Here is a 19,010-nt window from a genome sequence, read left to right on the forward strand (position 1 = left end):
GTGAGGAGAAGGCACCAATAATTGAGGTGTAAATGCACACACCTTCACTGATGTCAGGGAGCTGTACCGGTTTATGCCAGGACTAAACAGAACCTCAGCTGTATATTCATCACACGTGCTTTAGGTAACTGAGTTCTGCACTACAACTATTTTGTTTCTCATCTACATAGTTAACTTGAGACAGTCAGCCAGGTACTCGTATTATCTACAAAGTTATATTTAGTTCCTGAAGCGAAAACTGGCATGACACTTTCTGTTTCACCTTGATCTTCCCGATCGTTTGGCCAGAGCCTGGTGTTACGTAGCGGAATGATGGATTCCCGTATTATTCAACAAGCTGCCTGCTGTATCTACAGTTCTCATCTCTGGTATGTGATCACTGGAAAGTTTCCTTTCCAGTAACCTGTTTCAGACCTCAGCAGGGACATCACAGCACACAATTCCACTTTCAACACTGCAGATAAATGCTCTGTTATAAACCACTTGATTTTGTTTGGGCCAGTTCCCCTAATTTAGCAAGTAAAAATCACTACCTAAGTTTGTATCAAGATGAATTTACTAAATACAAATGTAAACCATACAATTGACATTTATTTACCCAAATTCTCTACATGAAACAAATAAACAATTCCCCACTCTTCAAAAGGCAAATAACTCCCTCCGTGAAGTGCAAGTGTTTTTCCTACAGAACTGCTACACTTGTAAGATTCATATTCATAAGATTTTCAGTTCCCTCTAGTAGAAATTAAATGTGCCCATCCATATATCTGTCGTATTAATCTGTAACAAAGTATCACAATCAAAACACAAATATGGAATCGTGACCGCATCAGAAAGTTTGTATTTGGTACAAAGTCACATATTTTTAATGCTTTCTATATAAGCATTAAGATGAAGGAGACAATGGCTGTATGCTTTTATACCATGAAAACCTTATCATTAGGCATGTAGGAAGTACTCAGCTTAATTATATGCTATCCAATTAGATCCAGTTGATTGCTTTTTCATTTTGTGCATATCTACATCTTAACATATTGCTGGTACTATAAATTTTAGTAAAGTTACCTCAGGGTTTTCACTTAGATATATCTGTTTAGATATGTTGTTTATGGTGCATATCCACTGAAAAAGAGAGAAAAGAAGAAAAAAAAAAGGTAATTTTTCATATTTTTTTAACAAACTTGATTGAATACCTGAGTTGGCAGTTTCAGCACTTTTTCTACTTTCTTTGTAACTTCAGGTGGCTTGTCATAACATCCAGCTTGTCATTGAATTCACTGTCTGCATAGTGCACCTTACAGTACCAGATTTTACTTTAAAATAAAATTATTTTAGTCACACTAAAGATCAAAACTAAAATAAGCATAAACCATGACTCTTAAGGAATTAAAAAACATCAGGATTCTCTGTACTCCATTACTCTGTGACTGCAGCTGACATTGTTTCCTCCAGACAAAATAAGGATTCCATCTGCCTTTGATGCAACTTTCCCATTTCTTGCATCTGTAAGCTAGAATCTATTTTCTCCCCGTGCTATGGAAAGGCATCTGCTCCTGCTCCTTGATTTTCAACTGTTCTCTGAAGGAGAAAACTAACTGGATTACATGCATACTACCAGTGCTGCTTCACTGAACCTCAGCTCATTGTTAGGGTTGTCACCTGAGCTACCTAAAAGACAGCAGAGCAGCTGCAGCCCAGAAAATCACAAATTTGAGCTGTGAAAGCTTACTACAAATTCCTTTCCTCTGCTGAGGCATCTGAGGACAAAAAGTTTCAGGGTTAGGCTGTTATACAACTTCAACAGAGCTGGTGAACCCAGGGCAACCTGACACAGCCCAGCTAAAAACCTTAGCAATAGCATAAAAGGTCATTTCATATCAATGGAACACTGAAGATAACAGAGGAATCTGAATGCAGGCTGAAAGTACTGTATTTTCTGTATTATCCAGCTACTTACCCAAACATATTTTAAATCAACAGTGCTTCTATAACATTTTCTTTCCCATCACACCCCTATTGAAAAGTCTACACTGAGTAATAATGCAAACAGGCATACCTTTTTAATTAACAAAGACTTCATATCACTTACTACATCTGTTCCTTTGTTTCTGAACAGATCTAACTCTATTCATAGACTACGAATCTAATGAAACTATCAGTTTGGCCAATCCGTGCAAACCTTTAGAAAGCTGTAGAAAGCTGTCCAAATAAAACAAATTCTAACAGCTAAGAAAAGGAAAAGCAGGGAAAAGATATCCCTGCCGGTTGGGTGAGGGGGTTTCCCCATTTCCTTTCCCCATCAATACATGCTGCAAGTTTGCTGCCCCAGTGTTTGAATATCGGTATTTCTGAGCTAGCACGCACCCACTGTGCAGGCAAGGAAATCTGCATCACCAGACTTAGAAGCTACTTGGAAACAGTGACCACAAGCAGCTTTGAGAGCAGTCCAAAAGCAAATTATTTCACATTACTCGATTCATCTTTTTCACGAAGTATAAACACGTTTCCCACCAAAACAGTTCTTCCTCATTTCTCAACTGCTTGTATCACTATCTGTGTCCTAACCCAAGCCTTCCTTTATTTTCCATTCCTGACAAGCAGGTAGGAAGAAAGAAGGTTAGGAAAGCACGAACAGGAAGGAGAAGCAACATTTGTCACAATTCCATTACTGCTAGCTATTTTGCTGTAGGTGTTTCCCACTCCCCCACCTCCTTTTTCCCTTTCTTTCTTCCATAATACTGGAAAGGACTTGGTAGCAATCACAACTGCATTTTTTTTTCTCTAGGATTTTAACACAGTCATTTTTTCAGACTTCCTGAAACCCATCATTATGGACAGAATCAGTTAAAATTTCATCACTTACCACCTAGAGAACATAAAATGAGCATTCTGACTGCTTTTACGAATATATTTCTTCTATGCAACAAAAATCACTGGACTCCATGTGAACCTCCTATAAGCTTACCTCTTCATAATCTTTTTTACTTTCTGCCTGTAAGATTGAAGACCTGAAAAAAAAGAGCATGGAAAAGACAATTTTATCTTACTTAAAATGCCTCACAAATACATTCAGACAGGAAACTCCACCTTCACATTGGTATGCTGCACAACAAATTAAGAAAGGCTGAAGATTCTGTGCACAGGCTGAGTACAGTCAACATTTAACTGGAGGGGGTGGAGAAATCTATGCTTTCATTTCAAATGAAAATAGAAAAAGAACAAAATTCTAATTGTGCCCATGTAATACTTCAGCACTCACAAAATGCAATAATACATGATTGTAAATGTATTATGTTAATTTTATTCTGAAATACAACTCAGCTACATTATAGACCTTATAAACAAAAGCCCAGACATTGCAAAGTTAAAAAGGTGTCCCAGATTTTGCTTCTAAATACCCCCAAAATCTATCAAGCTGTAATCTGGCCAAAGGGAGACCATTTTTCTTTTAGTGATTCCAGTATTATTTACAGGTAACAGTAATTCAAGAATACTTACTTTTTGCCATCAAAAGATGTTATCTGAAAGCAGTACCGTCTGTCTTCACAGTCCACAGCCATTACAGAACAATTGTCTATATCCATGACAAGTCCCCCAGCTACGTCACCTCTCGCCTGGCTCATCAGGTTTCCACCTTGAGTGAAGTAAAACTGTCTCTCCCAGCTGGAAGATACCAGCCCTGTCTTACTAAAAGATAAAAAGAAGTTCTTAGTAGTAGATCAGGAGTTCGGCTGAGCTGAACATCACTTGGAACAAACCACCTGGGCACTTAAGATAACTTTACAGCTAAATTAGTCTCTTTCCATCTGTCATTTTTTTCATACTAAACCTACTGCTGGACAAAGAATACATACAATAATAGTTCTTAAATTATGTGAAACAATTTAGAATAAAAAAGCATAAGTACTTCAGTTTTTGATGGTCAGCTTTTACGGTACTGCTTTAATTATATGCATTATCAATATAATTGATAAGACCTCTGAACTCTGCACTTAAGATTGTTAAGACTAAGTTTTGAATAACTCTGCATTAAGAATTAACTTACTCACGTCTGATACTTCAATTTTCTAAGTACTTTGTAACATTCAACAAGATTCCAAAATTCTGCTTAGAGCATGTGGGGGGTGGGGGGTGGTTTTATGGTTTTTTTGTGCATTTTTTGGGTTCTGGTTTGTTGGGGTTTTTTTTTCCCCCAGAATAACAGAAGAGGAACAATCTGAAACCAAAAATCAATAACACTTGCAGTTTAGCCCCCCTTTTTGTTCAGATATTCTGTTCAATATTAAGTGCTGCAATTGTACTCTACTACAGAAATTCATGCCTCATTCAGTGAGTGTATTACTGTAACTGTTGTGGTAAAAGTAATCTACGTTTTTTCAGAAATTCCCTGGAGCTTATTAAATAAATCACAGGGGAAAAAAAACCAGCATTGCAATCTATTTTCAGTAACCCTAAAAATCAGCTGCTAGACTTTAATAAATAAAGTTCCCAGCTCCCTCCAGTGGACAAAAGACTACCTCATGAAATGGAGAAGGCCATTCAAAGTGTATTTTGGTTAAACGCGAATGTTTTGCCTTGCCTACCTCAGGCTTGGTGTATTTTCTTAGTAACCTAAATCCCAAAGCTTTAACAGATACTTGTAGAACAATCCTGATAGCTGCAATCTTCTTGTTTTCCAATTTCAATCCAGTGAAATTACACCCTCATTAACTTTTTCTTTCTGATGTGAAAATTCAGGCAAATTAAAGACTACAATCAGGATAACTATGTTTTACAGCTGAATGATACTATGTCAGTGTAACAATGAAATGAATACTAATAAAGGATTCAAAAGAAAGAAGCAGAATAGTTCCTGTGACTTACTCAATTATGTAAATTCAGAATGGCTAACTTAAAAAAATAATAAATAAATAAACTTGCATACTTTTTAAGATTTCCTTTCCCAAAATAAAACATTCTGGGATTTTTAAGTAACAAGTTAATCTTACTTTCTTGCATTGAGATAGCCAGCTTTCCGTGTTAGATTTCTGTGAACAGGAAATTTCGTAGGATCAGGATCAGGCAAATACAGTGGATCACTAGCCACTTCCAAGTCCTCTATAGTTTGTTGCATGTTTTCTACTTCACACTCCATTTCCCTGCGAACACTAAGGTAAATAATGTGTCATTAACAAAAATAATATATTAATAAGTAGAAACATAAACAATAAATGTCTTGATAATGATTCAAAACAACACAACTTACTTCTGTACACTTGTGCCAATATTGGTCAAAAATTCTTCCAACTGCTCTGTAAGATTTTCTGAGCCCATTTTAAAAAAACTTATCTTTCAAAAAAAAAAAAAAAAGGAGAAAAGGGAGAATTTAGTAATTAATAAAACTACATTAACAATTAACAGATTAAACCACAGGAGCTAAAAAGTTTCTCAGAGAAATCTTGTCAACCCTCATTCCCACCAAAGCCTCTAAATAAAAGGAGCAGAATGCATGTTTCTGTCTGCAAGTGAAGGCTGACACCGACATTGCAGTGGCATTTCATCGTGTTGAAAGGACGTGCATAAAGTCACCTCGAGGAAACAAAGAAAAATGCAGAAACTGCCCTGGGAGAGAAACAAGGTTTTGTCTTTTTGTGATCCCCACTCTCTACGCTTTTGCAAGCCCATCAGCCTGCTGACTGTGGTGTTATGGGTGGGGTTATTTGGGGTGCATAAGAGAGGGGAAACCTGTGAGTACTTGTCCGTGGCCATGCTCTTAACTGTGGATCCTGTCAACTGACAATACATTTCTTAAAAACAGTGTACTCCGTACTGGTCCAGAAAAACTGCAGCATCTCAATTGAGTTTAGCCATATGGAATCTCAAAACAGGAAGCCACAGGGCACGGCCATGCCCTTCCCAGTCTCAGATTCAGCAAAAACCTGCACCCGATGCAAAAACTAATGCACCAGCACATTAGGCTGCATTATCTACTTTGTTACAAAAAACATTCAGAGTGTAGTTCTTAAATACAAGCTGCAAAGTTTTAAAAAGAACCAAGAGTTCTTCTTGGACTCGGAAAGCTTTCAGAGAGTATCTAGAAGTTAATTTCCACTCTGGACACTGCGGCAGTGCCAGATGCTGGGAAGTCTTGACATTTTTCCTTTTAAAAAAACCATACTGATGATATACTTCTGAAAATACAAATTAAGTCTCTTTTTCATAGTTTAAGAACTTTTTCACAGTTGTATTGCTTACTGCACCCATCCTCAAATAAACGAATCATGAACTCATTTATACTAAACAAAATCAAGCCAGAATGACTTTTAGCATTCCAGTTCTTCCACAGCCCTGAATGAAAACAGTAGTGTTGTGACTTTGACCATTATCTCACCTCGGAATACCTGCCACAGGGAAGAGTTTAACTGCCTCCACATTACTTCCTAAAAAGGTACACTTCCATGTGGGCTGGCACGCATGAAAGTTTTAACCAGCTATTCCCATCAGTGATCAAGTGGAAAAAAAGTACCCAGCAATGAAAATGTAAGCAGTGCGTTAGATTTAGCCATCTGGGTTTTGGGGTAGAATTAGACCCTTGTGTTTGTCACCCACACTTCCCTAAAAGATTCTCCAATGGGAGTGAGGGTGTATCACGATGAGGTTCATCTACTGAGTGGAAAATTATTAGCACTAGCTAATGACAATGTTCACAGCAGTAGCTATGACAACCATGAGGACGAATATCAGGGTGTGTCTTTTTCTCCATTTTCTTCCTTGGACTGCAAAAGAGGTCTTGCAATGGTTTTCAGTATGTCAACCTTCATGAAGTACTTCTACATCTTCTTTCAGACCTACAGCTTTCAGAATCTGAAATTACCTGAGCTTGCATGTATCCCAACAAGGGTTCTAGCATAGCAATCTTCTTTTTGTACTGAAGACTATTTAATGCACAGAAATAGTGCATCATAGTCTGATGCTGTTTTTTTCTTGAAGTATATACATCTTCTGTAACTTCAGCCTTGATCTAAAGAGACACAGACAGGGGGAGAGGGGACAAAGAATGTTTAAGAGTTGGTATTCGTCATGTGCTTTCTGGGCAGTTTTACAGCCAGTATGGAAAACACAACACAGTAACGTTCTACCCTTTATCATCAGCAACTGCAAATTTTACCCTCTAATACCACTTATCTAACTTATACATGAGACATATGAAAAATAAATACAGCATTGTTTTGTCCCCAAAAAGTATGGGCTTTTTTTTACAAAAATAAATTGAATATAGCATCACAATCTTATTCATAGAGCATTTTCAGTGTTACAAGGCAGGCACATATTGGGGAAACTCATTTTTCTGTTCTGAAGCAAACTGTCTAGACTGCTAAAACACAAACTATCAAACTTCAGGTGGAATCTGCCATACATTGTCTTCCATCATAAATATATATTAGATGAAAATTATTTCTTACCTAGTCTAAAAATCTTGATATTATGTATTTTGTTTTACGAACCTTTTCATTTTCCCTTCTTTTTGACAACCGACTGTATCTGGTAATGGCAGCATCATGGTCTAAGCAATCAAGAGAGAATTTATGATCATTTTGATAAATTAATGACTTACGAAACAGCAGAAAACCTTTTATATCACTGTGTGTTACACAGCCACCTGAATGCAAAGTTCTGTCGTATTAAAATCTTTAAGAATTGCTCTTGCCTGCTTCTAACTACTTCACCGTCACAAATACTTGGGCTGAAGAAAAGTTATAACCAGACGCAAATATGGCCAAATGGTTACAAAATTCCCTAAATGTAATATTCTTCAAAGACAGAAACTTTCTCTAAGTAAAGACAACTTTCCATTATGAAAACCTGTATCTAATCTTTTTTGCTCCCAAAGCAATGAAGCAATTTACATTGAGAAGCAGACTCCTTACTTACTCCTTACTTGAAGAATATGTTCTCTGCAAGGATATAGTAGAGCTAGCTTAAAGAAGTAACTCCTGACAATAGGGAAGAGAGCTATCAAACTAATTTTAGGGAGGTAAATTTTTTTTATTAATCCAGTCCTGACTGTAAAAAGTAACCTAGCACCTTACTACTTTCATTAATTTGACAGCACAATTCTACATTATTTAATAATAATATATACACCCTAAGTATTGTAAAAAATACTGTCAATTTGCCTTAACACTTCAGGACAAAAAGCAAGGATTTACAAGTGAACCAAGGAAAGCTGGGTGACACTGAAAAAAGCTACACCTTAGTTAGTCACTTTAAGCCTTGCAAATACCGTCATGGTTTACTGAGTAAATAATCTACAAGAACACTGTCGTCTTGTAATATCTGTAATATTAAGTATTTTACACTTACCATTGCTTGCAATTTGGAAAACTTCTTTTAGAGTTAGTATCTCTACAAAACAACATATTGCCATTTAAATAAGTTATTATTAACATAACTTTTATATATTAAGGTTTCTCATGCAACGTTTCACTGCTGAACAGTTGTAGTACACACCTTTTACCATACTGATTTACCAGGAAAATCTGCTCTTACTTAGAGCCCGAGTATCATTTTTGTGGCTGACCAACTTATCAAAAAAGATACGCACTCCAGTAAGTTGAAGAGGAACTTCTTTTCAAAAGACTTTGAAAGACATTGTCAATACAAACCCATCACCTATAGTTCTGGTCTGAGTTGGGGAAGCGGAAACACAGGAGACTAGCAAGTATCCTTGGATCAAAGGAAAGCCTCAGATTGTGATTCCCTCTACCTAAAATTAGTCATGTTCTAGGTTATTTAGTCTCCTGTGTCAGGGAACGGAAAACAGTACAATACTTAGCACTTGTTCTGATCTTGCCTGTGGGTTTGTGTCTTATTACAACATAAACAAGCAGAGAGCCACGTTCAACTTTATGGTAAAGCAAAGACAAAAGGGCATGGAAAAGCTTTACAGAAAGTGCCTATGAAGTCCATGGTGAAGCATAGTATCATTAAAGTACTACGTCAGCTGGTGGTTAAAAACTTCCCATTGGAAAATTTAACACTTGGCAATTATTGCCTTGGGGATACTTCTTTAGTAAATACTAACAGATTTTTCCATGTTCTGAGCAGTAATACTAGGCTTGAGATACTCATGCTACTTTGCTCAAAAACCATAATCTATTTAATCCATAATTTTGCAACAAACCACTGCCAAATCAGTATCTTCCAAGATTCATAAAGAGCTAGAAGACTTACAGAAGATTCTACTTTTTATTTCAATTTAGACTTAGAATGTTCATACGTTAAGGTATACCCGGTCCAGGATGTTAACATTAGGGATTTAAGTTATTTTGATTTTAACTCTTTTCATTTATATTTGAAGCATGTTTGCCACACCAGTCTATTCACGTTAGCATTCAAGTAAAATCTATCATAATCATTTCAGACAAGGCAGAATAAGCTAGAATCATTACACAAAAAAAAGAAGTTAGAAGCACCTTATGCCTGCATATAAGAAGCGACCTATATTACCAGCAGGGCTGAAGAACCACCTTACTAAATCTTAATAGTAAAGTAAGTACTACAACTTTGGCACTTTGCCTTTTGAGTTCAGTCCAGCCATTATATTGATGTTATGGTAATATATATAAATATTTCCTAAACACGCAAATTATCGGAAAACTATTCTTTCCTAATGTTCACAATAACTTCAAAATTTTCATCTTCAACAGATGAAACACAAGTAATAACTTTGTTGAAACAGTAATAGTGTTAAGTTCTTCAGCTGTAATACTCTCATGAATAGAAGTAACTTACATTTTTTTACAGATTGGGAGATGCATACTTTTGAGAGCTGAAAAATAAGTGGCGCATTCTATTTAGCGAAACAAGAGTTATGGAAATTAAATACTATGTCTTTGTTATTACTGCTGTTGATAAAAACAGTATTTGTTTGAGCACTCTACCTTTTAGATCCCTTTCTTTAAACTGGGTAATAGGAAACATCATTGCATCCGCAAGTTGAGTTGAAAGTACTGCATGGCAAGAGCTGAGCTGTAGAAGACAAAAGAAGGAAATTTTACGAAGACAGCACTGAGACTAAACCAGTTCAGGAGGGGTTGACATGAATTTTGCTCAAAGATGACATGTACAACTCAAACGTTAATTTTGCACATTCATTTTTTCGCAGCTATTCTTTTCTAGGTTCCTGATCTTATCACTACCTTTTTATAGAAGACCTTTATAGAGGTTACTATTTGTCCCTGCTTTTCCAACTTTATTCCAAGTCACTGGAACATGTCAGGAGATGATGTCATACATTCTAATGACTAGTCAGTTTATTTCTCCAGGTACATCACAGCTCATCCTTCACTGGTTACAGAGGTAGAACAAATGTGCTCTCCCTCCCCAAATGCCGTTTAGGTAGTGCTAAAGCGAGGAGAGGGATCGCAGAAAAGATCCTGATTCAGATCTTAATGGTGCAAAGTTGTCCTTCGTAAGAGCCAGTCTCTGTCTCTAATACAGACAGCAGGAGGTTCCCTTGTCAGGTATCTAAAATCAGGCAATAAAAACACATTCATGAAATAATAGTTTCTAACTGCCATTCTGTAATGTTTTTGTTTATATGTACAGTAAGTGAAACCACATACTTTCTCAACAATGTATCCTCAGTTTGCTGAACTGATTATCTTCAGGTTATCTAACTTCAAGTATGTGCTGCAATATACAACCGTTACCTTACTGACAGAAGAAAGCCATTTCTGTACCTCCCATCTTAAAATAAGACTGGAATAATTAAGCAAGTTGAAGTCTGTACATGACAACAGTAGCAAAGGAAATGAAACAAATACAAGCACTTGCCTCATCAATCACTTTCGCAAATTGCTGTAGAGTGGAAGTCATAACTTCGTCATCTCCCCCTAGTGGAAAACGCTAAAAGAAAATAAAAGGAGGCACGTTCTCAGTGTTTTCTGCCATTCACAAAACTGTATTAATCATATAATCATGTCTATGAATGTATTAGGTATTCCTATTATTATTTTATTTTTATAAAATATATATATATTATTTTAAGATATTTTACAATTAAGACACACTGAAGCACTTCTTTACTGCCCTGCAAAGAAGGAATACTTGTGTGTGTGTGTGAGGGAAAGTAATAAACAGTTCTCATTTAAAAAAAAAAAACCACAACTATTTAAAGAATAGATTAATTAATTATTTTGTAGATTAACAGGCTTTACTTCAAAAAAATCAGGAAAGATGCAGGCTTGACATCTATGAAGACTTTTACCAGCTTTGCAAATTATTTTAAAGTTACCAAAATTAAGTAATATATGGTGTTTGTCTTAAATTTCTAGCTCCTAAATTATGTGACATTTTCATCTGAAACTTTCTTCCACCCAAAGGAGTTTACTTCCATAATGCCCTGATGGAGGCAAAAGTATGACTGAAATAGTAACTGAAAAAGAAATAAGTGAGTTAAAACATTATTTGTGTATTTTTAAGCTAATCTCCTGACTGGGAAAAGCAGTCCAAAGGAGACAAATCAGAAAAATAAGTTAAAAGATCCAATGTTAATTTAATTCTTTTTTTAATTCTCAGCAGCTATACATAAACCACTTGGAAATACAAAAAAAACCCTGAACTTCTTTATTAAAAATTTTGAGGACCTCCTTCCAGTTTATTAGACTCCCCCCTCCTTCTTTTCAACAAATGTAACACTGTAATTTAAATAAGGACATTTGAGACATTTGATGTATATTTTGATATCCATAACTGCTAATGAATAAGGGTATCTTGCCCTAATTCTTCTAATCTGAAGCTAGTTCTTTTCATCTTGATTTTGCAGATACTGTATTTTTGTTAGAAAATGGCAGAAACAGTGCAATTCATTAAATAGCTTTGTCATTAAAGTCAATTTGGTATTGTATCAACAATGTTAAAACAATTCAAGTGACAATACTGCAGCTACTTTAAAAAAAAGAAAAAAGCAGAAATAATTTAATTCCTGCTATAATTCAGTGTGCACACACATCTCAGGCAGCATTTCCAGATTTCTAGTCTGTCATTAGAAATAAAAAACTTTTTTAAAAAAAAAATAATAAAAGACACTCCATCTCTTCCTAACAGGACTACTGCACATATGAATATTCACTATTCTTTTGAATCAGCACCATTGCTGTTTTGATCCTACCTGTATTACACCTATTTGTTAGTAACAATTAACAAAGGAAAAATAAAGTGTCATCTCACCCCTCTAGAAAGACTCACCAAACCAAAATAATTCGTAAATAGTACTTGTTCCAGTTCACCTCATTAGGTGGAAGATAGGGAGCGCCAGCCTCCTTACAATAAGCAAATTTTTGCTTTTAACTTGCATCTCAGAAAAGGAGTTCCAGCAGCATAGCTACAAATAGGGAATATAGTATAGGCTACTAGTGGAGAAAGTTATGGATTCCACAATCTGCACTTTCAGAGATGGAATTATTTTCACAATAAGAGTAAATTATTGTTGTTAAATGGAGACTGCTATGCAATTGCTTCTCATTGTGACTAGTAAAATGAAAGCACTTAAAAGTCAACAGGTTTATAAAACAGAAACAAAACACCACACACCCCCCTAAGCAACCTCCAAAACACTGATCCAAAAGTAAAATATTTCAGAACTTACTACTATTCGTCATGGTAAGAGAAACTTCATTCTGTTTTATTTGGAAGAACTAAAATAGATTCTTTTGGCAAAGATTTGAGCCACCAGCCACAGCAGTTCATTTTATCTGGAACAAACCTAAATACATTCTGTACCGCGCTCTGGGAGATAAAAAGACTAAAAAAGTACATAGTCCTGACCGCACAAAGACAACAATGAGTTACACAGTACCTGTTTCTCATATTCCTTCAGAAGCTTTGAAGTCAGATGAGTTGCTGCACTTAATTCATTCTGATTAAAAAAAAACCAAACACACACACAACACAAAACCAAGCTTAGTACTTTTTAATTTAAATTAATATTTTTAAAAAATCACGTATTTGAAGAAGAAACTATCACAGACTTGGAACTTAAAATCTGACCACAGGTTGTCAGAAAACTTAAGCATGCTGCCCTTCCACTTCTCTAACATTTTTGAGTTACAGGTAATCAGTGTTTACAAATACCAAGTTCACAGCCTGTACTATCTGTACTGATTTCTGTATTTTTCACGTTAATCAGTGCATATTTGCATTTAATTATTTCGAACTACCTGCCCTAGTTACTGAGTACTGGGAATTTGTTGTCTGCAGGGGAAAGAAAAGGTTATGATGAACCTCAATACCACCTGGTTACAAACTGCTCTGTACTTGTACACAGACAGGCCCTAATTAGCCGATGGTACAGAACAACATCTTTCACCATGTAGTTGCAGGAGAAAGCACAGAAATCAAAAGCTAAACAGAAAGGCAGTAAAATAAAACTACGCAGCAATAAACCTAGAATAAATATAGTAGTCATTAAAGTAAAAACAACAGTAAAATAAAAATACGAAAAGCAAGAGTAATAAATCAGGAAAAAAGTCAAACAGCTCAAGTATATACAAATTAACGATGGCCATGAACTCAATTGTTCAGAAAAACTCACAAAATAGATTTGCCTTTAGCTTAAAAGTGCAGTTACTTATAAATGATGAATGAAACATGTAGAAGATTATCTCCCACTTGGTACTTATTATCATACATGCTAAGATCACTATAAGAAAAACTCAAGAAATAAGATAGAATTACTAGAAGACCAGAAAATCATTTTACTTGTCATAAGAAAATATGTTGCAAAAGAAGAAATAAAAAAAATTTAGTCTTTTTCACAACTTATCATGCAGAAAAACAATCATCTAATTCTGGTTTTATTTCATTTAAACATACACACATTTAAACAATGTGGAAGTTTTTTAAAAATACTGTATATAATAATTTCAAAAAGAGCAAGAGGCACGCTTTATAATGTATTCAAGGATTTCATTAATACTACCTGTGCATCATATATTCTGTGCATGGCTTGAAATAACTGATTGATGTAATTGGAAATTGCAGCAGCATCTTCTTCAAATACTCCCAGCAAAGATCGGGTCTGTAAAAATTAAACAGCCAAAATACTAACATGTCAAGTTAGAAAAGTAGCATTTAAATGTAACAGAATTTCAAAGTTAAATAGCATTGTTTCAGATTTCCTTACTGGAAAGTTTATAAACCCTCCGACACTATTTACAGGAATGATACCGGTTGCATGCCAGTGAATCTTAAAGATACTCAGCCTCATTCCTACTGTCAGTCTTTCTCCAGGTCAATATGAGTACATTTTCAGAGAGGAAACGACAAAGGGAGATGCCTAAGTGTATAAAAAAGCTGGAATTGTGGGCAACTACTGGACCCACTATGGTATATCCCTAAGGAAAAAGCTAAACACGACTGGTATTAAATAGCATGCCAGGTGCATACATTTCTTCTGCAGCGAGATCAAAACAAAGCCTGTGACTTTCTAATACTACTCACCCTGCATAAAGACAGCTGCTGCCTGTGCTTGGACCTGTAATTCACCTGTGCAGTAACATGTAACTTCTGTGATCAAATGGCCGAGGAACTAAAAGCCAAACCAAACCAGTACAACTTAGACCTTGCCCATAAGATAGCTATTCCTCCCCCTCACCACTCCACCGTGAAAGGCAGTGAGAAGATCCATCCTTTTATCCTTACCCCAGTTTGTCAGCCAGTTCCTTAGCTGGTGTCACCCACAAGCATGATGACTATGCATCCTACTGCACTGCCAGCACCACTGATGAAGGTGCTTAACAGTATCCACCTGAAAAAAACCCTCTTTATCAACTGTCTACCTATCAGACTTCAAAACACTGGTCACTACTCCTTAAGCCCAACTCTCCAGCCAGTTTTTCCATCCAGGTCACAGTCCACACCTCTCCATTCTGGCCAGAAGAATGTTATCAGAGAGCATGTCAGAATCCTTGCTTAAGTCAAGGTAACTGACATCCACTGCTCTTCCCTGTGAAATGACTGAGTGAGAAGGCAATCAGCTTGCTCAGGCCTAATTTGCCCTTAGGCTTAAATGAGATGCTGACTCTGTTCTTGCATCCTTTCTGCATTTGGAAGCAGTGTTGCTCCTCAGAGCAGAGAATGTACCTATAATTCTGCACAGGCTACATTTGCTTTTCCCCATCTAAAATACTGTTTGGGAGGCTTGGATGTAGAAACAGGAATATTGCTTGCAAGACCCACAACATAAACCCTTTAACTCTAGCATTTTAGTATAAACCTAAAAACAAAGTCCTCTTGCTAAGTTTACATCCAGACAGAAAATCAAAAGAATCATTATGTAACTGTTTTTTCCCCCAAAATTATGATTGTTAAACACTTAAAATTGAAAATTCTCTTTCTTAAGTCTTCCCTAAGCTAAATAACTATAGTTTCTTTGAAGAGGACGGGAAGGAACTTATGGGACCTAGGAAAAGAATGAAAGACTGACACAAGAAATCTGGACATCAGGAAAACCTCTCTGATGAGATTAGCAAAAAAGACTGGATCACACTACACATGAATTATTGGCATTTATTATTAGGAGTTCTTGCTATGTTGAAGACTTATCTTAAAATGACTTAGGCTTTAGCCCGTCTCCCCTTGACCCATGGAGATCTTTTTCAGCTATTTTCTGATTTTCTGCTTTTAATGATAATCAAGGAGTACATACTAAACCTGTACAAAGTATATTATTTGACCATCCTTTTGACGTGAAATTATTTAACTTGAATTAGACGTCTGGCTGTCTCAGAATCATACCATATAATGCCTACAGGATACTTAAATATAAAAAAATATAATCAAACATCATCAACACCACAATAAATAACTATAATGGTGGTTCTAGTTTACACAACAAGGGGAAAAGAAGGGTAGAGGAGGAAAGAGGGGGAGAACTCAAACATTTGCAAGGTGTGGCAACATGTTGTGTCATCTTAATAGCTGTGACACTCCCATTGAAGTAGACATACATGAAAGAATGCAAAAGGAAAAATTACATAGTACCATAACCACTGAATTATGTACTCATGACCTTTAAACCCGAACATTAATAAACCTGAACATAAATAAACCCAAACTTGTAATTTTAAAGGAACATAATGTAAGGCTTCCGGATTATGCTTACTCTTTAAAACTGAATACTGTAGAATAAAAACACTCCTGTGTTTTCTTGTAAAAATATCAATTATTGATGTCTGGACTTCAAACTGACACTGTATGACACTGATGGAAAGAAAATAACCTGAACTGTAAACAAGTTATGGCAGACTATTGCTTATCAAAAGATTAGAGTAATTGTTTACTCATGTTTCTAGTAAAACTTTACATAATTTTGCATGTTCTTTAAGATGCCTTCAACCCACGTATATCAGCAGGTACACTAGAAACTACCAGTGATAACCTGCACAAAGAAATGACCTAGTTAATGTCAGTGAACTGTTAAGCATTCTGTGTCATCGTGTGTATGGTACTGCAAGTGACACGAGATACAGCCTGTGCTATGAAGTCTCTTGGCGTTTTTACTGTGCAATGCTTTGGGAATGTAAATATGTCTGAGCAGAAACTCTCTCTAAATATATATATAAACACTGAGTATGTGTGTAATATACATCTAAGTTAGTATTAAAATTGCCCTGCTTTGCATAGCAAAAGACAATGTAAACTGGGCATTTGGTTTGTGTCTAAAAACACAGTGGTTAGATTTTTATCCTGCAACAAGAGGAAATGAATGGGGTTTGCCATTTTAGAAAAGTCTTTCCTTCCCTCAGATGCAAAGTCTGATACGATGTTTACACATCTAAAGTTAATGTCTGCAACATGTCTAAAGGTGCAAAACTTCATTCCATAGTTCAGCACTAAACAACAAACTAGGCTGATGATCTTTTTCAATATTATAGCATGAACACATCAATCAAAGTCATGGTAACTCCTAAAGAAAGCAAGGTTTGGTCTTTCTTCAAGCCAAGTTTGTTGCCATTTTCATTGCACTGATTTCAAAATAACAGAAATTAACTAATATAATAGAAAACTAGAGAGTCCTCATCACGTTCTTCAAAGAAGTGGTTAGGGAAAATTCACCTGAAATACCAGGCTGACTGAAAGATGTAAAATATTGTACCTGAAATGGATGAAGATACTGGCAAATCTAATAGTTTAAGCACATCAAACTCACTGGGCTGGGTTAGGCTTTGCTAGTCTGTATCACAAGTAACCTCAAATGGAAGATTCTAGAATTTATTATTATATTCCAGTATGTAACTTTTTAGCAGGTTTCCCATATGACACTCCAGTCTTAAGCACTTGGGGGAAAAACCCTCTACATCCCACTTCTTAGAGATCTGAAGTTTATTTTACATTTGACATTTCATATAAATAAGATTAGTTATGACTTTCATATAATGAGAACAGACCTTCAACGGATAATTTTGTTAAATTACTATTATTTTAACACTTTCAAAAAATGTTCCTCTTCATGAGAGTATGTCAGGTTTAGCCTCTGGGCCAGAGATCATACTACAGGCTAGATCTCACCTAACATCTAGTACTTGAGCTGTATGGAGCACTGTCCTTCAGAAAGCAATGACACACCTTCTGCATGGCCTTCTGTTGCCTATTCTAAGTTGTCCCTCCACTTGATGTAGATTTGTTAAATGGTTGTCATTTTAGGGATTAAAATCCCCTAGTAAGTGAGTAAAAGTTTATCTTCCTGTGGTTGAGGAATCAAAACTACCAATGTATATGCTATTACAATACAGGAAGTCAGGAAGTCTTGCTTATCTACATAAACAATGCAGCAAAGCAATGGTCTTCATTCAAAAGGCTGCAATAAAAGAAAATATATTGCAAGTTGGGGTTTTTGGTTTTTTGTTGTGTTTGTGGGGGGTTTTTTTCACATGTAGGAAGAGCAGAACAAAATACTTGCTGTTGTTGCTGCCAGCAAGAGAAACCAGTGCAACTGAATAAAGCATGTCCTGCTTAATAGTAGTATGAAAGAAATGCCAATGCAATATATGGCATAACCGGCAAAGGTCAAGCAGCAGAAATGGAAGACATCAGAGCAATTAAAAGCCTCCCAATACCACGCGTTTCCCACCTACCCACAGCATTAACAACCACCACGATAACCTCATCCAGTAACTGCTTCTCACACGTATCTACTGAACATGTCTATTAAATGCTTTTTTAATAGAAAACAAAGATAAGAAAAAATCTTGAGAAGTGAAGACGGGTTTTGTCAACACGAGGTCTCCAAAACATACCATGAATATAAATGCGGGGGTGGGGAGGTAAGGGAGTCAATGCAAGCTACTACCCTGACGCCCGATGCTGAAGCACGGCACCTCCGCGAAATCGCTACCGAGCTCGCTGCTCCCCACACAGCCCCACAGGGCCCCCGGCCCGCAGCACACCCGGGAGAAGCGCCGAAGCAAACGGGAAGGCGGCGGCGCGGAGGTCGGGGCGACACCGCGCCGGGGGCTCTGCCGAGGCTGACAGCCCGAGAGCCGCGACTCCTGGCCCCAAGTCCCCGCCACAGGCGCGAGGAGGCCAAGGAGGCACCTGGCCGCGCACGCAGCGTCCCTGCCTCGCCGCCGGGGAGGGTCTCCCTCGCCCTGCCGGCCACCGCCGAGGCTCCCCCGAGGGAACGCGGCGGGGAGACAACCGGAGGGGCGCAGCGCTAGGCCCGGCGCCCACGGGATGGTCCCGGCCTGGCCTTCACCCGCCGGGCTGCACCTCGCCTCTCTTACCTGGGGGCTGTCTTCCAGCGTCTCCTCGATGGGGAGCTTGTCGATGCCGGGCATGGCGGCGGCCGGGGCTAACTCTGCGCCGCTACGGCTCCCGCACCCCACCGCACGCCCAGCTGGCCGGACCCCTCCCCTTCTCCCCAGTCACAACACGGACGACACCGCCCCGCCTCGCACCGGATGTCCCGCCCTCCCTCCGCCGCCCGCTTGGTCTTTCTATTGGTTCTTCCGCCCGGCCTGCCCAGC

The 19,010-nt window shown here is 37.4% G+C and overlaps 1 protein-coding gene across 1 annotated transcript in view; it reads right to left on the reverse strand.

Moving 5' to 3' along the window:
- Positions 1-18,924, reverse strand: part of APPL1 (adaptor protein, phosphotyrosine interacting with PH domain and leucine zipper 1) — a 32,403-nt gene extending 13,479 nt beyond the window's left edge. Inside the window, exons 1-13 of the mRNA XM_056336998.1 lie at positions 18,768-18,924; positions 13,964-14,062; positions 12,842-12,901; positions 10,819-10,890; positions 9,924-10,011; positions 8,344-8,385; positions 7,485-7,543; positions 6,854-7,000; positions 5,246-5,328; positions 4,989-5,147; positions 3,499-3,687; positions 2,966-3,008; positions 1,066-1,122 (exon numbers count right to left, since the gene is read on the reverse strand). Coding sequence (XP_056192973.1) covers positions 1,066-1,122; positions 2,966-3,008; positions 3,499-3,687; positions 4,989-5,147; positions 5,246-5,328; positions 6,854-7,000; positions 7,485-7,543; positions 8,344-8,385; positions 9,924-10,011; positions 10,819-10,890; positions 12,842-12,901; positions 13,964-14,062; positions 18,768-18,821 — 1,152 coding nt within the window. The 5' untranslated portion in view covers positions 18,822-18,924. The remainder of the gene's footprint in view (positions 1-1,065; positions 1,123-2,965; positions 3,009-3,498; positions 3,688-4,988; positions 5,148-5,245; positions 5,329-6,853; positions 7,001-7,484; positions 7,544-8,343; positions 8,386-9,923; positions 10,012-10,818; positions 10,891-12,841; positions 12,902-13,963; positions 14,063-18,767) is intronic.
- Positions 18,925-19,010: the final 86 nt, after the last annotated feature.

Source organism: Falco biarmicus, chromosome 4, assembly GCF_023638135.1.
Source record: "Falco biarmicus isolate bFalBia1 chromosome 4, bFalBia1.pri, whole genome shotgun sequence".
NCBI classification, from domain to species: Eukaryota; Metazoa; Chordata; class Aves; order Falconiformes; family Falconidae; genus Falco; species Falco biarmicus.